The following is a 19,657-nucleotide window of genomic DNA, read 5'->3' as shown; positions in this document are numbered from 1 at the left end:
CACTGTGAGTATAGTCTTATCAGTAAAAGCTTGAAATCTTGCACAAAGCGTAACAAGTGCATTAAGTGCATTAAGTGCATTAAGTGCATACGAGCGCATACAAACACATACCTGCATTACAGAGATAACTTCAAGAGGAAGATCCCATGGGCTTTTCTGTCTTACACCCAGCAATCAAAAATAAAATATTCCACTCTTGCTTAAAGTAACATAGAACACATACCTCTATCCGTCTGTACAGCAAATCAAGAGCCTGCACTATGTGCCTTTCATTCTGAGCAAGAGAAAAACAGAAGTGTTAATCTTTGCAGTATGTGAATAGGTTGAGCGTACATGAAGAGATCTTTAACGGCTTAAGACCAGACAAAGTAAATAATCATACATCATGACGAGCAAGCTCAAGCCGGTTATATATGACTATAAGAACCATCTTTGTAAGCATTCCATTCTCTGCAGCCTCTTGAATTTTCTGCAGGAATTAACACTTCTGTGAGAACCCCACTTCCGCCAGTCTGCACATCTCAAGAATCCCACTCTGGCATATCATTTTAAAGCATCAGATAAACTCTGCACAAAGATTATGCCTCGAGTGACCAGAAATAGAAACAGCCATGCAGAATTTATAAAATTAAATTCTTGTATGTTAGATTCCTAACTGTCAATGAGAGTTTTCTATTCAATGATATCAAATTGCATCTCCTCCCACGTTTAGAACCAACCTCATAATTGACATGTATTGCAGAGTAGTTGGAACATACACCCAATACTATACGTGCTTACAGATTTACCAAAAAAAAATGTGCTTACAAAAAATTCTCACAGAAAAATTTAAATTTGATCTTCAGACTTAAGACATCACACATGAGATGTGATATTAGACTTTGAGAAAATTTAAAGATAGAAAGGCTATAGCAAAACCCTAACTGCAGTGCTCATATCACTCTCTACAGTGGCGTCCTCACTAGAGGATGCATGACCACCTAATCATGGACATTCTCGATCATGATACTCTGGCTTTTTAATCTCTGTGGCAGTGGTATAGATAGACATATGAAATTTTCTACCCAAGCCATGCCACACATAGCACCTATGTTCCACATTGCAGGCTACGGCTGGCAATACTTCTTCTTGAGTGCATGTCTCCCATTTGAGGAGAGACTGCCACAGAGCTCCATTTGAGATACCAGACCAACCAGATGAAGCTCTAGCACAAAGCCCTTTGGATTGAAGCAAAGATTTATACATGGAGGCAAGGTGTGGACCTCTTTGGATTGGGTGAGGGTATTGCATTTTTAGCGAGATTACTTGGACTCCTTGAAACCGGCCTGTAGCCTCACTAAAGGGCGGTAACTTTGACCCGATCTATACGTTGATTAGCTTTACCTGTACTTCACGACACAAAGTAACCTCACAAATGAACCTATAACTGGAATTCACCACTTCAAAACAATCCACGACTTGGTAGCTAGAGCGCTTCCATGTAGAGAGTGACACCCTGTTGGCACCAAAGACTGGCGCCCCTTTCAGTATTTCTTTAATTCAATTAAGCCTGGAGAAAACATATAAAGTCCTCCGAGCTGTCCCACTTCTATTGGGCTGAAAATTCCCTACTCTAGCCCAATTTTGGCAGCATAACGACAATAGAAGCTTCACAAACAAAATCCCCTTGTAATAGTGTTAGAGTTACACCACCGTTGCTTCGCCATTTTGTACGACTAGTGATTATCCCGGGCTGGCCACCCATCGTACATCACGTAGATTGCATGGGCGGACAGTTTAGCAACTGTCCGGCCAGTCATTGATTTGTACATAGGCCGACTTCGGCCTTTAGAAGACGTAAATAAAGCTTTCTTTCTTCTTTCTCACCCTGCCCGCCTGCCTGCTGGCGCAGCACCTCCTGCCACCCTGCCCGCCACCCTGCCTGCCCGCACAGCACCTCCCGCCAGCCATCGCCCAGCCTGCACCATTCGTACCACTCGCCTCCTCAGCAGCGCACCACTCGCCTCCAGCCCACCCCTCGCCTTCAGCCCACCTCTCGCCTTGTGCTGCATTGTGCTGCAGCTCCACCATCACAGCAGCCCAGAGACGGGCAGCCCAGGCCACCCTCATATCCATTAGTAGCTCAACATTCAAGGGGATGGGCTGTAAACACTAGGCTTCCCGTGTGCTCAGCCTCGCCTCCTCGAGCTCGACCATGGCACCTCTTGACAGGAAAGAAGTGGAGGACATGATAGCCAGAGCTATCACACAGGCAAAGAAAGATGCGGACAAGGCACTGAACGCCGAAGTAAGGAGGATGACGGAAAAGATGAAGCAGATGGAGGATAACATCAGAGGCCTCACAGAAGAAAAGGAGGCCTGGAAGAAAGCATTCGAAGAACTCCGTGACACCTCCAACACGGAGATACACCGTATACAAGAAAGCATCAACCACCTCCGGATCTCCAGGGAAGAGGGGGAAATCTCGAGCTTCGAAGACATAGAAGTAGAGATCAAAAATAAATGGAAAGCAGACATCAAAGAAGAGATCCAGACAGAAATGGAGGCCAAACAATCGGGATGGGTGGAAGTAGTTAAAAAGAATATCAAGAAGGAGGTATGCGAGGAGGTTCACATGGGAGAGCACTTGAGGGTTCAGCTTACTCTCGAGGAGGAGCGATTGCGCCATATGAGGAAACACAATGTTAGGATCACTGGCCTTAAAGAGGGACCTTCAGCAGAGGAGGATGCACGAGATCTTTGTAGCCAACTAGGCTACAAAGAGACTATGCCTTTTACAAAGGCATGGCGAGCTGGCCGTGACACCACTCGAGCTCGCCCGTTGATCATGCAGTTACGAGGAGATGAGGACCGCACCGCCTTTTTTCGCAAAAGGGTGCTCTTACGAGGCCTCCAGGGCGGCCATATCTTTATGGACGAGGACCTCACTAGGATGCAGATCGAGCACAGGAAATCATGCATGCCCAGGGTCCTTCAGGCACGGAAAGAAGGTAAAAAGGCCTTCTTTCGAGATGGTAGAATCTTCATCAACGGCCGCCCAATCTCATAGGGATTCGGGACCTATGAGACACATACACTAGCACAGGAGACACCACTCAGAGGGGCAGTCTGGAACTACAATGGTTCTATATGGACACATCCGGAGCGCCTAGAGGAGATCATCAATGAGCATGACTTTGTATGTTTTACGGAGACACATGAGAGCCCAGAGAGAGGACTACCTGTAGTCACAGGATTCCAGTAGGAGTCGACTTACAGGACCATCACCAGACAGAGTACAGCTCGGGGGTCAGGAGGGGTGGCCATAATATTCAAACAGAGCTTACACAACCGGATACAGGTGATGAGTAGGAGTCGACTTACAGGACCATCACCAGACAGAGTACAGCTCGGGGGTCAGGAGGGGTGGCCATACTATTCAAACAGAGCTTACACAACCGGATACAGGTGATGAGTAGAGACGAGGAGGCATGCTATATGTGGGTACGGCTAGAGCTCACCCACGAGAGAGGGCTATACATTGCCATATGCTACTTTTCACCACATGGATCACGATATGCTATCCACGACCCCTACTCTCGACTGTCGGAGGACATTTCTCACTACACATCACTCGGGGAAGTCCTCCTAATGGGGGACTTCAACGGGAGGACACAGAGCCGACAGTGTGAGATCTATGATATGGAGCAGTCGGAGATCATGAGGGCACTTGATGCAGAGGACATGGGGGTGAGTAGAGTGTCTGCAGATGGGGGACAGGACAACACTGGATATGGCAGACACCTTCTTGAGCTTGGCAGCAGGCACCATCTCGTTATTTATAACGGGATGGCGAGGTGGCCAGATTCTGGGGGATTCACTTGCTTCCCACACAGTGGCGGAGAGAGCACAGTGGACTATTTGTTGGGCTCTACCCAGACAGCAGAGCTTATACACTCCTTCAGCGTTGCACGCACACCGATAGGGGCGGATCATACTTATCTCACATTCTCCCTTTTTTCTACACAGCTTGCTGACCCCCCCGCCTCCCCCCCTCACACTTACACTACCATTTCTTTCACTCATGAGCTCACTCCTGTTTATATACATCACCTGCATGAGCACCTTATACACTTAGACCCCACAGCACCTCTGGACACACTCACCACACACATTACATCCATCTTACACGAGTCAGCCACTCAAAGTTTCCCACATCGCATACACACACACCCTCCACGCACTGGCACTATGCCACAAAACAGGTGGTACGACGACGAATGTCGAGATCTACACAGACACCTACATATACTGGAGATCAGAGGGGAGATTACACATCGCCAGGCTCAGCGCAAGATGCAGACACTTACCCGTCGTAAAAGACAGGAGTGGGAGGAGCACCAGTATTGGGACATCTATCATTTACTCATGAGCAAGGATAGTGCTGAGGCATGGCGTCGGATCAGACCTCCCAAGCCATCCACTCCTATTCAGGAGCCAACGACATGGCACAGATATGCCGAGAGCTTATACGAGATCCCAGGACAGCCACCCATACCTACGCCATCGGCTACCCGACCCACATCATCTACTTTCTTCACCACCCACATGGTGAAGAAAGCTATATCCCACCTACAGCATGGGAGGGCTAGAGATCAAGCAGGCCTACAGGCAGAGCATCTTATATATGGCTGTGATGCATTGGCACCACTCATTGCCCACCTCTTCAACCGTGCGCTTTCAGAGGGATTCCCAGAGTCGTGGACAGAGCACACCATCGTGCCTATCCACAAATCTGGGGATGCCATGGATCCTAGCACATATCGCACTATCATGATTGGTCCTATACTGGCCAAACTATATGGCGCGGTTTTAGAGAAGGAGCTCAGTTCTCTAGCAGAGGGAGAGGGCATGAGGACACCAGGACAGGCAGGCTTCCGCCGAGCTTTCTCTACTATTGATCATATCTTCACCCTTCGTTGTCTGATCGACCAAACACGGGTGAGGAAGAGGAGATTATATTGCTGCTTCGTTGACTTCCGCAAAGCATTTGACACAGTACCTAGAGAGAGACTTTTTCGATGTCTGGCTGCGCTTGGGATTGGAGAGGAGATGGCATGGGGGATCTATGCATTGTATGAGCATGTATCTGGCAGAGTGAGATGCCCGGGTGGATTATCTGACACCCTTGTGAGCACCATTGGTGTGAAACAAGGTTGCCCCCTATCACCTACACTCTTTGGTCTATACATTGACGAGATTGTAGACTTCATCTTGCACAGGGGTGGAGAGGGTGTGGATATTGCAGGGACTACTGTACACATACTCTTATATGTAGATGATATTGTCCTGATGTCAGAGACGGCAGAGGGACTACAACTACATTTGCAGGCCCTGGATGATTTCTGCTCATAGAGAGGACTCACGGTGAACCTTGGTTTCACCTTGGCAAGACCAAGGTTCTCATATTTCATACATCGGCTCAGATTCGCCGACAGAGTAGATTTACAGTAGCTGGAGGGGATATAGAGGTGACACGCTCATATGTATATCTGGGGGTTACATTCACCACAGCATCAGGGACCTTCTCCATGACACAGGCAGCCAGAGATAGACTTACCAGAGGATACGCATCACTAGCTCTGATGGAGAGACAGTGACACCAGGCCCACTTCCAGGAGCCCCGGACGAAGGGGTGGCTCTTTGACACACTGGTCACACCTGCACTCATGTATGCCTCGGCCATTTGGGGACCGGGACTGGCAGACTCAGTATGGACACAGATAGAGAGGCCACAGATTATTATGATCTCCAGGATGATTCGCAGCAAGCCATTAGTTCCACACGACATTATTAGAGCTGAGCTGGCTGCACCACCGATGTTGGTAGAGGCACTCTTTCAGACTGTTTGCCTTCTTCGCAGATTCAAAGATATGGATCCAGATAGGATCTCTCATAGAGCCTTCATTGCATCTAGAGAGATGGCACAGGCAGGGGACACTAGCTCATGGTATGCCCAGACAAGAGATTGGCTAGCTCAGCACGGTTTTGATATCGATAGACTACCACCACTCCAGTATGACACCCAGACCCCGACCTATACCCTCTCACGCTCTGAGCGGAATAGGGTCATCAGACAGGAGATATGGCATACATATATTCAAAGGACATGGCGCAGGCCCACAGACACCCTACCTCCTAAAATGCTATATTACAATGAGCATTTTCTGAGGTTCTCAGAGCAGGGATTCATTGAGATCCATTATACATGCAGGAGTACATGCCACACCGACTTCGGGTCAACATTGGCCAGCTACGAGTGTCATCACATCAGCTAGAGATTGAGAATGGCAGAGCCAGAGGCATACCACGAGAGGAGCGTACATGCCGGATTTGCCAGACGGAGGTGGAGAGTGAGGAGCATTTTGTCATGAGATGCCCAGCATATACAGAGCTGAGAGAGAGATATGGCATTGGAGACTCATTACAACAGAGTGATAGGCCGAGAGCAGAGGAGGTTTGGCCAGTTCCTGGTTGCGGCTTTAGAGGTTCGAGAGCAATTGTTACAGCCACGCCAGAGTCAGGATAGCAGGACACAGACTACCATCACACAGTTTTTCCGACGAGCAGGGCCAGACCCCCCCACACTACCTACACAGAGTAGAGGGCTTACCCTTCTGCAGGCAGAGTCTCAGAGGGCACGTCGGAGACCGAGGCTCCCAGGATACAGGACACATGGGTGTCACCAGAGGGAGATCTCGAGGATACTAGCTCTACACCATCAGTATCTAGAGCAGAGTCATGTACCACCACCAGGGGATCCAGCATTCCAGAGATACCTGAGCAGGCCACCACCGATGTACCACATTCTCTACCCTACATATGTTGCTTGTTTTTAGATACCCTCCCTATCATCTCATGGTGGTATCACCTTGCAACCCCTAGTTGAGCCTGATGATGCGTGAGCACACCTCGACACGAGGACCCACACTATACATTGTACACCACATGCACCACCCTACCACACCCTTTTGCATAGTATAGGCTCATTTCAGTTTGTACCCTTTTTTTTATTTTCCAATGCCTAGAGCATCAACACATGTATATGATATTGTCTCATAGGTCGAGTTCGGCCTTTCGAAGACGTTAATAAAGCTTTCTTTCTTTCTTTCTCTCTCTCTCTTTATACTATGAGATAAGAGGCCGCTTTCACTGTCTATTCAGAGAGGGTTTTGGGCCACTTTCTAGAGTCATAAGATACCAGGATCAGAGATGCCTCAGATTATACTTACTGGAGATTCGCAAACACAAAGAGGACCTCTTGAAGCGGGGCACAATGAGAGAGATCTAGCGACAGCGGAAGATTACAGATTTCTTTCAATCACGGACAGAGGAGTTCGAGCAGTCCCCCACAACATAACAACATCAAAGGCACCAGAGGCATGCTGCTTGATCGAACGATAGAGTTGGGGTGGTCTCGTCGCCCACGGATGAGATGGCCCTCTCGACATCGACGCAGATTGCGACAGAGGATCCATACCATACTTGCGCTACATAGGAGCCGTCCCGACAAAGTGCCTACCTTGGAGGACATTGAATCTCTATAGCCTTTTGGATACTGATGTATATGTATATGATGCCTCGACTGTCAGAGAGCTCCATTGTATCAGCTCACCCTTTGTATTCCCTTTGTATCAGCTTTCACCCCACCCCTGCCCACTATTTTCTTTTCAATTCTTTGTACTTTTTGTACCCAAACCTGGTATTAGATTCACCACATGTAACCTTTTGGTCTCATAGGTCATTTTGGCCTTTTGAAGACGTCAATATTACATTTCATTTCTCCTGAGGGTCGAGCTCTCCAAACCCTAACCCCAGTATGCGAGTCTGCTCACGCGATGAGGGCACGTGGGTGGGCGTTCCTCATCACCCTCACGACAAGCTGGAACTAGCCGAAACTCTCCTTTTGCCCTCTGACACACCCCGTCTCTGCTCACCAGTTGCCCCAGCGCGTCAGTCGTCTGCCCGTCAATTGCAACCTATGCTACAGCAGGCGCCACAAGCCACAGAGCTTATTGTTGCCTCCTCCTCGCTCACTCGACAACCTAGTCTGCCTTCTCCTCGCACGCTCAACCCAGTACCCGAGATAGCATTCAAAAAACCTATTAAGGTTGAGCAAGGCCTTGTTCTCATGCCAACACACAGTCGCCCAGCCGGCACCCTCAGTTCAGCATTGAACAGAGCATCGCCTCCAAGTACACTCTTCTCCAGCCCTATCATCTTGGCTGGGAGAAAATCCTTCGCATCGGTGTTGCGTACCCCAAAGAAACCACCCGGCGTACGAGCCTCAGATTGGGATGCTCTCCAAGCACAAATCGAGGCGTTACAAGAGGAGAACCTCCTCCTTCGACAACGCCTAGATACAGTTGAAGCACGTCTCACGAACCTCGAGCAAAAGCACTACACCACCGAAGGAGAGATGGAGGCAAAGACCTTAAACACCATCCAAGCACATGTTCAAGAGATCACCGCAAGTCTTCTATCCCAAATCAAAACTCATATTAACAAGGAGATTCGCGAGTTCAAACGCCGAGATGTTGCATCCCTCAACCTGCGGATTGGAGGACTGCCTCAAGAGTGGTACACAGCAGGTAATTTTCACGCATCAGTACGTCAGCTTGCTAGTTTAATGCGAACAGTGTCACGTGACACATTCAACCCTATGTGTCCGTGGACAAGCTACAGCATGACCAGAGTTCAGTTCAATCAAGTCAGTCTAGAATAGGAAGTGATCTGGCACTTTTGTGAGTCTGTTCGCAGACCGTGCATGTCCAGACACTTACAGTAGATGCATATCCTCTGGTTGCACACAGCATGATCATCAGACTACAGTCAGAACCCATCAGTAGAACAAGGAATTTTAGGAGGATACATCACGTCGGAAGAACAAAGCACTTATTCTAAGGAAGGTCGTTGTTTTCACTGTCACATTAAGGGTCACATAAAAAGAACATGTCCTAAGCTTGAATCGAATGAATCTAACGAACCCACAGACCCCACTTCCTTTGTCAATGCAATAAATGAGAACACAAGTGTGGCCCAAGTCTCTCATGATCCTCCCATTGATGAGTCTCTCATTAAGTGTTATGGTCATGTGAATGGTCAGCGTTTTGTCATATTGTTTGACCCAGGCAGTATGCATGATTTGATTAGTGACTCTCTTGTCGAAAAAGCCCGCTTGGAGGTTCACGAGACACCTCCTTTCGAGGTGTCTGGCTTCTCTCCCGGTATGGACTCTCTCATCAGGCAAGAGTGCCTTGATGTTTTGTTCACTGTTCAACAAGTGTCCTTCCACAGGAAATTTGTAGTCTCTCCCCTTTCAAGATGTGATATGCTTTTGGGCATTCGATGGTTTCATGAACATCAACGCGGCCCAAAGAAGAAGACTTTGCAGACCTTTATGAAGTTCAAATATTGCACGACCCACATATCAGAGTGGGCCGACGAAGAGTTCTTTCCAGGATTCCGGATGTTATTGGCGATCTCCCTCAACGCCATACAGTTTGGTACCAGTACCTCACTTTGAAAAGGAAGGGATGTCAAGTGACACATCCAACCCTATGTGTCCGTGGACAAGCTACAGCATGACCAGGGTTCAGTTCAATCAAGTCAGTCTAGAATAGGAAGTGACCTGGCCTTTTTGTGAGTTTGTTCCCAGACCGTACATGTCTAGACACTTAGAGTAGATGCATATCCTCCGGTTGCACACAGCATGATCATCAGACTACAGTCAAAATCCATCAGTAGCATTTTTACAGTGCATAGACCTATTTTCCCTATTTTTGACATTCTTCACTTATTATTTTTAAGTGACTTTTGTTGGGAACTGGGTAGGGCAATTTGCATAAGATAATATATAAGGAAACCAAAGCTAGCACTTTCTGGCAAAAGAGGCAGCAGGAGCATTGCTCAACAGGCAACTTCTCAAGCAAGATCACCAAGACCCCTGGCGTTTTTCCCCTCAAGGTTAAAAGCATCAGAAATTTTCAGCATTAAGCACCAACGTTTCACCCCCTTAAACCTGGTGATTTCAGCCCAATGAACCAGCGTTTTTCATAAGCATCAAACCTGTATTTTTCAGCCCCATAGACCAGCGAATTCAGCCTTTTGGACAGCGCTCTGCAGCCCCATTAGCCAGCATTTTTCAGAGCCAGAAACTCAGTGTTTTCAAGGCAAGAAGCCAGCGGTTTTGGACAGCAGGAAAACAGCGTTTTTCAGCCATCCAAATCTGTGTTTTTTCAGCAGCAAATCAGCAGTAGAGACAGCGATTTCCAGCAGATAAGAACAACCCGTAGATAGCAGATTCAACCAGCCGTCGTCTTCGCCGTGTTCGTCGTCGCCGTCGTTTCATCATAGACTCGCAACTTGCATCAGCATCTTGTACCAGATTGTGCAATCAATAGAATAGACTTCTCTCGCCACCGAGAGAGGGGCTTTTCTTCTCTCTCTATCTCTCAGTCTCAGCACCTTCACTCATAGTGTTCATCCACTTTGTTTGTGATCACTTGCACTCTCTCATTAAAGAACGGAAGGCTCTCCCTTCCCTAAGTAAAAGGAACCTTGAGCACAATCCGGAGCACTCATCAGCAAAGTTCAACATTCATTCCGCTGCACCTTACAAACAGTCAAGTGGGATACAATTCTCGACACATCACAGGTTCAGTCCATAATCTCACATGTCACCAAAAATGGTGGCTCTCATGGAATCATAACATTCAAGTCCAAAGTAGCCTCTGATACTATGTTGTACCAATTAAAGAATCTCAAGGACACCAAGTTTTGGTTTGCAGAGGACTTGACTCCTTTGCAACTCCGATGTAAGAGAGAAGAGCTTACCAAGGTCTGTGAAGCCAGAGCAGCTGGGAAATGGGCAGTCTACCGTGGAGGACATGCAATCATTGAGGACTTTCGATCTACCAAGACAGTCCCTAATGATACCACATTATTAGTAGTTTCTCTTTTGTTTGTAAAATGGAGTTAAGACAATGTCACTAAGTCCGTCTAGGACACGGCTAGTGGTAAGACCTCTCCATCGTAGGTTGTGGACACTGCCCTCTCCCACGAGAAGAGGAGGCACTTTCCACCCTCCTCTTCTAGAGAGGAAAACGATTTTGTATGCACCTTTGGTCCCATGGGTCATATGTGACCTCAGTGGACGATAATCAATCTCTCTCTCTCTCTCTCTCTCTCTCTCTCTCTCTCTCTCTCTCTCTCTCTCTCTCTCTCTCTAGCGTTTTCGGCAGGCATGGCTCTCACCCTCTCCGCTGCTCACTCTCACATGGTATCAATTGCCAAGACGTGGAGCATCATCATCGATCTCTCTACAGAAGGCCAAGAGCTAGGTTTCTGCAGCTTTCTGTCGCCGGAAAAGTGAACCACTGCCTAGCGTTTTCTGCAAGCTCAGCATTTTTTGCAGATTTGCCTCTCGTTTCTGTCTTGCGGCCTTGATCTGCAACTTCTTCTACTGGCACTTCCTCTTAACACCCAATCAGCCCCAAAAAATCCTTGTGTTTTCTGGTCACATTTGCATTTTTGCATCTGTTGGCGTTTTTGGTCAGCTTGCGTTTTTTGAAGACCTGCTGCGTTTTCAGTACCCCGCCGAGCTTGTGCACCCGAGGAAGCGGCCTTCACTTGCTTGGAGAGTCTTCTACTACCAGGAACTTGCATATCTACACCATTGTCAGGTATCTACACCCAACCGGCACTTTCTGGCACTTCTTACTTGCTGTTTTTTCTCTGTTTTCAGCCCCTCGACGGCTGAGAAGCGCAAGCACCCCCTCATCTGAACTTATGTGACACTCTCGTACCGACCGGTGGCGTACACGCACGCTGAAATCTCTGTTACAGCAGCGTTTTCAGCACCCTTTGCAGCGTTTTTTCAGCGGACAGCAAGCTGATTTGTTGCCCTTTGTGCGGTTGATCCCTCCCTTGCTCGTCAGGACACCATCCGGTGGTTGTCTCAGCGGTTATCTTGGACTGCTACAGCATTGGAGACGGTACCTTCATAGGCGACTTGCAATCTCATCGATCTACCTCTGGGACCACTCTTTGAGCACGCGACATGTCGTTTCAAAGCAGAAGGGACAACAACAACAATCTCAGAAGGAGGCCACCACGTCTTCTACGACTACGGCCACTTCCACTTCTACGACTACGTCGTCATCTGCCAATGCAACATCTAACAATTATGCCCTCACCCAGTTCGTTGAGGAGAAGAAGTTGGGTTTACACAACTATGCTGTGTGGAGGACACGAGTCCGCACAATCATTGCCTACCATCGACTCTGGGCATGGTTGAATGATCTCACCTATTCGGCTATGAAGCCTACCCCTCCCACCGCCACTCACGACCAGATCGATGAGTGGGTGGATCGGGACATACGAGTCTTCACCTTTCTTATAATGAACCTCTCTGATCCCATCACGAAGGAAGTTTCCAAAGAGGAGCATGCACATCGATTGTGGAGATGGATTCTTGAGCAGTTTGAGGAGACCTCGTTTGCCAAACAGATCACACTTGAACAGGAGTTGTACAACGTCTAGTTCAAGGATTTCAACTCACTCGATGGGTTGACCCACCATGCGGGAGCTCTGGGACGACCTTGTCTCTGCCGAAGGCGACATCACCTCGATACGCATGGTTTGCCTCTTACTATTCAAGCTTCCCCCACGCTTTGATCCCTACTTTCAGAGTTTGCTCACATCTAGACGTACCTCTTTTTCCACTTGGGACAAGATTCTCCCTTCCCACAGACAGATTGAGGGGCACTCCGCATTCAGAGCCGGAGGTGTTGTTGATGCAGAAGGAGCTTTGATAGCTCAAGGAGGCAACAAGAAAGGTAAAGGTAAGAAGAAGAAGAACAACAAAGACATCGAATGTTACCACTGCCACAAGAAAGGGCACAGAGAATCAGAATGCAGAAAGAAGAAGCCAGAAGAGGCCAACAAGGAGAAACATGTTAGACTTACACCACTCTGCTGCTTCACAGGTCCAGGGCATACATGTACAGCTAGTATGTCTCCGGATTGGCCACCCATAGTCTCGGTTGTTCCTGGTCCTTGTTCCTGGTCCTTGTTCCTGGTCCGGGCGCCCTCATACATTTCCATATATCATTTTCTTGTTGGGTCGTGGGCATTTTTCCAAGCTTTGCCCTATGAAACCGGCCTGTGGGGCAGTAGGCACTGGCTTTCACCCGAAATTCTTTACTTTACTTAAGACGCACAAAGAAACTTCACGAATAAGCCTATGATTGGAATTCAACACTTCAAGACAAACCATGGCCTAGCAGCTAGAGCGCTACCAAGCAAACAACGACACCCTGTTGGCCCCAAAGACTGGCACCCCTTTCGGTATTTCTTTAATCTTATTATACTTGAGAAAAACCTGTAAACTTCTACAGACTGTCCCACTTTTATGGAGCTGGAATTCCTCTACTCCAACCCGATTTCGGCAACAAAACCACAGTAGAAGTCTCCACGGACAAAATCCCAAGCAAACATAGACTTTCCACGCACTTTAGAGCTCTTTGCCAAACCTGGCGAGAAATTGCAGCTCGCTGAATTCTCTGTTTTGCGCTCCGATCCGCGTGCAGATCACTTTTCAGGGTAGCGCTCGAGCTCTCGCACCTGTAGGGTCACTTGCCCCTTGAATTAGACGAGATTGCTAGCAAAAAATCTCTCTAAATTGTCCTATACAAGCACCCAATGCCTTCCCGAGGCTCCCCTAACAAATAAACTATCCGAACCCTTGCACCTAGCCCTCACCAAGCTGTCCAAACCTGTCCATGGCTGTAATTGCAGGTTTTTGACCCAATTTCGCCAACATAACAACGCAAATATCCTTGTAGGTCAAAAGTACACGTCAAGGACACTTTCCCTTGTGGTATGGAAGCTTCCCAGTGAGCTGCAGGTCAATTTCAGCATGCTGTAATTTTCTGTTTTGCCACTTTTAGGTGCCTACTGCACTGTACACGCATCCCAAGGCCTTTCCGAGGCTCCCCTGGCGATTCCCTGCAGTTTAGGTGCGAAACCCTAAACCTGCAGAAAACACAGCAGGCTGTAATTCTCTGTTTTCGACCATTTCGAGCGGAGCGAGCACGCCTACGCGTGTCTCAGGTACTCCCGCACGCAATGGGACAGTTCCCCTGTAAATCGGACGAGTTTTCACGCGAGAAAACTCTCCGTTTTCGCATTCCTTCGCGATGGAACTGTGCATACCTGGAGAGGATTTGCAATTAGCTAATCCGGTTCCTGTACAAAAGGTTCTCGCCTTGGCAAACACGCATAAAACCCCCAGAATTGTACATGGTCATCTGAGTAGCCCAAGTAGTGGGGCATTACCATATGTGCAAAGGGGAGAGAGAGAGATACGCCAGAGCAAATCATCGTGCTACATAGAGCAAGGGAGAAGGCAAGCTTTCCATTAAAGCTATGAGCACCTGCACCCACTACTCACACACACTGTAGCACTTAATGGGCTGAAATCAGCCCCCTCTCTTGAAATGGGCGCCCCCTCTTGCTGATGCTTTTGGCAATTGCATAAGGAGCCGCCAAGTGTCCAGTTTGCCTCTTTTGAGTTAATTCCCTAGCACCCACAACTTAGAAGTGTCGCGAGGGGCCTAAATGACTTTGAACTAAGCCTAGACACCCTTTTACTGCTCGGATTCCAGTGCCGATTAGCCCGGCCAACTCGTGGTGACCTGCCCTTCCCGACTGCGGGTGAAACTCTCGGCCGTCGGCCATTTCACACTGGCCATGCAATGTCCGATCATTTGCAACTTCTAAAAGAGGGTCCCAAAAAGTAAACAAAAATCATCGGAAAGAAACCAACAACTCAAGTTAGCAATTGCCACGTCCTCGTGACATACCACCCTCTTAAAATCGCAAACGCCCTTGATTGCGTGCCATATATACATGCCATAGATGATCTTGTGTGGTAAGCACCCTTTTATCATCGCATGTATCCGCAAGAAAGACTGTCAACACATGTGTACAAATGACCTAATGAGACCTTCATACTTTTGTCAAACTGTACACTGCTATTGCACTGAAACCATGTGTACATTTGATGTGGTAGCTCTATCATTACCCCTCCTATGCAAACGTTGGGTTGGAGCATACATAGGCTGTAACCCAAAGGCCTCAAGGTAAAGCTACAATACATTTGGTGACTCACAGTTCATGCTCTTCCATCCACTTTGCATCCATAGGTGGATAGTTCTTGAACTTCACCACATAGCATCTTGCAGCCTGTCCCTTAACTATTAAGTGTGCAAAAGGCTCTTGCCTCCGCAAATGAGCATAATTCCACAACACTGTGACGTACCACCCACGACCAAGTAAGCTCAAATTTCAAGATGATTTACCGATGCGTCAAAAGAATCCAAGCAATCGCCTCAGAGAATCGGCAAGCAACGTGTCACCTGACAGACCCACATCACTCTTGCAGGGGATCTAGTGGCCAATCTACCACCGTGAGACCTCTCCTTATCATGGTTCATACTTGCAAACCCTACAACGCAACAGAAAATCAGCCCTAATTTGACCACTTTTTGGCAGGGCGTGCATGCGGAATCTCCTCTCTGTTTTGTGAAGAGAAACCCTCTTATTTGGTATCATTCATCTTGTCAATCATAGTGTAATTCCAAGTTCTTGTACTCTGTGTCTTTACCCAAAACAATCGAGGCTCACTCTTTGAGGAAAAAGTGATTGATATCCCGGCAATGAAACCTTGACACCGGGGCACTAGCTTTCACCCGAAAAATCTTTACTTTACTTTAGACGCACAGAGAAACTTCACAAATAAGCCTGTGACTCGAATTCAACACTTCAAGACAAACCACCGCTTGGCAGCTAGAGCGCTACCAAGCAGACAACGACACCCTGTTGGCCCCAAAGACTGGCGCCCCTTTCGGTATTTCTTTATTCTTATTATACTTGAGAAAAACCTGTAAACTTCTAAAGACTATCCCACTTTTATCGGGCTGAAATTCCTCTACTCCAACCCGATTTCCGCAACATAACCACAGTAGAAGTCTCCAAGGACAAAATCCCAAGCAAACATAGACTTTCCACGCACTTTAGAGCTCTTTGCAAAACCTGGCGAGAAATTGCAGCTCGTTGAATTCTCTGTTTTGCGCTCCGATCCGTGTGCAGATCACTTTTCTGGGTAGCGCTCGACCTCTCGCACCTGTAGGGTCACTTGCCCCTTGAATTAGACGAGATTCCTCCCAAGAAATCTCTCTAAATTGTCCTGTACAAGCACCCAATGCCTTCCCAAGGCTCCTCTAACAAATAACGATCCGAACCCTTGCAACTAGCCCTCACCAAGCTGTCCAAACCTGTCCACGGCTGTAATTGCAGGTTTTTGACCCAATTTCGTCAACATAACAGCGCAAATATCCTTGTAGGTCAAAAGTACACGTCAAGGACACTTTCCCTTGCGGTATGGAAGCTTTCTACTGAGCTGCAGGTCAATTTCAGCATGCTGTAATTTTCTGTTTTACCACTTTTAGGTGCCTACTGCCCTGTACACGCATCCCAAGGCCTTTTTGAGGCTCCCCTGGCGATTCCCTGCAATTTAGGTGCAGAACCCTAAACCTGCAGAAAAACACAACAGGCTGTAATTCTCTGTTTTCGACCGTTTCGAGCGGAGCGAGCACGCCTACGCGTGTCTCAGGTGCTCCCGCACGCAATGGGACAGTTCCCCTGTAAATCGGACGAGTTTTCACGCGAGAAAACTCTCCGTTCTCGCATTCCTTCACGATGGAACTGTGCATACCTGAAGAGGATTAGCAATTAGCTAATCCGGTTCCTGTACAGAAGGCTCTTGCCTTGGCAAACGCGAATAAAACCCCCAGAACTGTACATGGTCATCTAAGTAGCCCAGCTAGTGGGGCATTACCATATGTGCAAAGGGGAGAGAGAGAGATGCGCCAAAGCAAATCGTCGCGCTACATAGAGCAAGGGAGAAGGCAAGCTTTCCATTAAAGCTGTGAGCACCTGCACCCACTACTCACACACTGTAGCACTTAATGGGCTGAAATCAGCCCCCTCTCTTGAAATGGGCACCCCCTCTTGCTGATGCTTTTGGCAATTGCATCAGGAGCCACCAAGTGTCCAGTTTGCCTCTTTTGAGTTAATTCCCTAGTACCCACAACTTAGAAGTGTCGCGAGGGGCCTAAATGACTTTGAACTAAGTCTAGACACCCTTTTACTGCTCAGATTCCAGTGCCGATTAGCCCGACCAACTCGTGGTGACCTGCCCTTCCCGACTGCGGGTGAAACTCTCGGTCGTCGGCCATTTCACATTGGCCACTCAATGTCCGATCATTTGCAACTTCTAAAAGAGGGTCCCAAAAAGTAAACAAAAATCATAGGAAAGAAACCAACAACTCAAGTTAGCAATTGCCACGTCCTCGTGACACCCTACCTCCCCTTGGGCACCTATTTATGGGGCCAGGGGGGTACCCACTTCCAACATATACTGATTGTATTGGGCTTCTGCTCAAGGTAGTCATGGGGGGCTGATCGCCCTCTCTTCCTACACATAGCATTTTGGTGTCTCTCTCTCTCTCTCTCTCTCTCTCTCTCTCTCTCTCTCTCTCTCTCTCTCTCTCTCTCTCTCTCTCTCTCTCTCTCTCTCTCTCTCTCTCTCGCGCACTCTCACATGGTATCAGAGCTCAAGTCATCGCATGGTATCAGTCGCCAGAGTTTGAGGGCACACCGTCTTCGCATCACGTTCTCCTCCCAAGAAGCAGATCAAATCAGCCAGCACCAAAGAGGGGGGCGACATCAGTACCAGGCCATCCGTCACGAAGACCTCAACCCTCACCTTGCGTTTTTGCTAGAGAGCTATAGATCTGCCCTCCCCACATTTAGCGCTAGCAACAGGAGGGATTTTCATCACCGGAATTGCCCCCTACCATCAGTGTTTTTTGGCCAGCAAACCCTTTTGTCAATCAGCATCAACGTTTTCAGGCTGGAAGCATCAGCGTTTTCAGCCAAGTGGGGGCAGCACCCACTGATCTTGCCTACGACACACAGCCTTGCATCCGGTGCTTGCCGATCAACCTCCTCTTCAGATCATCAGATTTCAGCCAGCAATACCTGCTGTTTTCTCTGTTTTCAGCCCACCTGGGGTTGTGCCAGGGATTCACCATCCTTCCTACACCCTCTGCATCGCTTCGGACCATGCCGGGAGCGTACGAGCACGCTGAAAATCGCTGGACAGCAGCGTTTTCATCACCTTGCAGTTGCGTTTTTGGGTGGACAGCAGCCACATGGCTTGCGTTTTTTACAAAGGATGAAGTTACTTCCTGCCAGCCGACGATGGTCCATGCGGTCTCTCAATGACTGCTGCAGTACACAGTATCTTCGACATCGGCTTGATCATACACGGGCGTACGATCCTTGGCAGATCCATTCATTCCAGCCTTTCTTCGGCGGTTGCGCACTCCAGAGGGGGTGGTGACTTGTGGTTTGCTATGGACACACCTATGCACTCATCAGAGAAGTTCACACGAGATATGGCCATGCTCATGGCATATGGGATTCCATCATTCCCAGAGAAGACACCACCATCTTTGGTGGACAGACACTTACCACTTGACCTCGACATGTCAGATCACTTGCTTACACAGGAGCTACATGGACTTAGGGAAAGGATTTTGGATCTCTTCTTGGACAGGTTCATTGCTTGGATCTACAGACTGGAGTGGGACTTCAGTTCTTTAGACTCTCTTGGAGAGTTTACCCGCAAGATGCGCGAGATCAGGCATTATTACGCGACCACATCCGGAGCCACCCGGAGCTTGGCTTGGATGGTAGTACAGTTGTTGTTCTACACTCATTAGATTGCTACCTTCAGAGTTGCTTACACTCACCCTCGGTAACCTTACAGCAAAGTTATCCTCCGACCTGGGCAGTAGGACACTTCCAACTCATTCACAATGAGAGCCACACCGAGTTGCGGTTTGGTGGCGTTGTTGGCTTGGATTATGTTTTGGTTGACCACAGAGGATTGGAGGCAGGAGATACAGGCAAGACGGTGCAGACAGATTGGTACGGCCTTTCCTCTTCTCAGAGATTATTCACAGTACAGATTGCTCAAACTGGTTTCCCTTCCTCATACACGACGATCACGGTGCAAACAGCTTGGTCTGACCACACCTCTTCTCACAGGCCCTACACAACGCAGAATGTTGAGTCTCGCTTTCCCCTCATCTTGGATTACTCTACCTACTGACAGGACACCATCCGGTGGTGGTCCGTGCGGTCTATCGGTGACTGCTGCAGCTTACGGTAGCTTCCACAATGCAAACTGTTTATTCTAGCTTTCCTTGATTCGGAGGACGTTTACGGCGCAGATTGCTACATCTGGCCTTCCTAGAGTTTTTTTATACAACTTAGCCACCTTGCCACACTAGGTTACAGGTTCATGCATTGACAGACTTCTGGTCATTCTCATGACGGTTGCTGGGCTTCCGCATTTTCTCCAGACGGTTTGACTACAGACACCACAGATCCTATTGGGTAGGACAGTTGTAGGTCTATTGGCACTTCTTTCACAACAAGGAGTGGTTACACTTAGTACGATACCTTGATGCAGTATCTTCAC

The 19,657-nt window shown here is 48.2% G+C and overlaps 3 protein-coding genes across 4 annotated transcripts in view; 2 read left to right on the top strand and 1 right to left on the bottom strand.

Annotated features, from left to right (window-relative positions):
• The window catches only part of PAC (pale cress protein (PAC)), a 73,359-nt gene that overhangs the window by 9,502 nt on the left and 44,200 nt on the right, over positions 1 to 19,657 (bottom strand). Inside the window, exons 3-5 of one of the 2 annotated variants that reach the window (XM_086517799.1) lie at positions 383 to 469; positions 224 to 274; positions 112 to 156 (exon numbers count right to left, since the gene is read on the bottom strand). In XM_086517799.1, the coding sequence (XP_086373925.1) occupies positions 112 to 156; positions 224 to 274; positions 383 to 469 (183 nt within the window). The remainder of the gene's footprint in view (positions 1 to 111; positions 157 to 223; positions 275 to 382; positions 470 to 19,657) is intronic. The other variant, XM_086517805.1, reaches the window with a different exon arrangement.
• LOC147465052 (uncharacterized) lies at positions 2,195 to 3,049 on the top strand. The gene has a single exon (XM_086524738.1). It carries the CDS (start codon positions 2,195 to 2,197, stop codon positions 3,047 to 3,049), a length of 855 nt encoding a protein of 284 aa, XP_086380864.1.
• On the top strand, positions 3,365 to 5,394 carry LOC147465051 (uncharacterized). Its single transcript, XM_086524736.1, has 2 exons — positions 3,365 to 4,711; positions 4,856 to 5,394. The coding sequence occupies exons 1-2, from the start codon at positions 3,451 to 3,453 to the stop codon at positions 5,392 to 5,394; spliced, it is 1,800 nt and encodes a 599-aa protein (XP_086380862.1). The 5' UTR covers positions 3,365 to 3,450.

Source organism: Adiantum capillus-veneris, chromosome 1, assembly GCF_014529385.1.
Source record: "Adiantum capillus-veneris isolate H3 chromosome 1, ASM1452938v2, whole genome shotgun sequence".
Classification (NCBI taxonomy): Eukaryota; Viridiplantae; Streptophyta; class Polypodiopsida; order Polypodiales; family Pteridaceae; genus Adiantum; species Adiantum capillus-veneris.
This window is presented reverse-complemented; position numbering and strand designations above follow the sequence as displayed.

Coding starts and splice junctions, on each gene's coding strand:
- LOC147465051 (XM_086524736.1), top strand. CDS start 3,451: ATGAGTAGAGACGAGGAGGCATGCTATATGTGGGTACGGCTAGAGCTC. Junction 4,712..4,855: donor CATTGCCCACCTCTTCAACC/GTGCGCTTTCAG, acceptor GCGCGGTTTTAG/AGAAGGAGCTCAGTTCTCTA.
- LOC147465052 (XM_086524738.1), top strand. CDS start 2,195: ATGGCACCTCTTGACAGGAAAGAAGTGGAGGACATGATAGCCAGAGCT.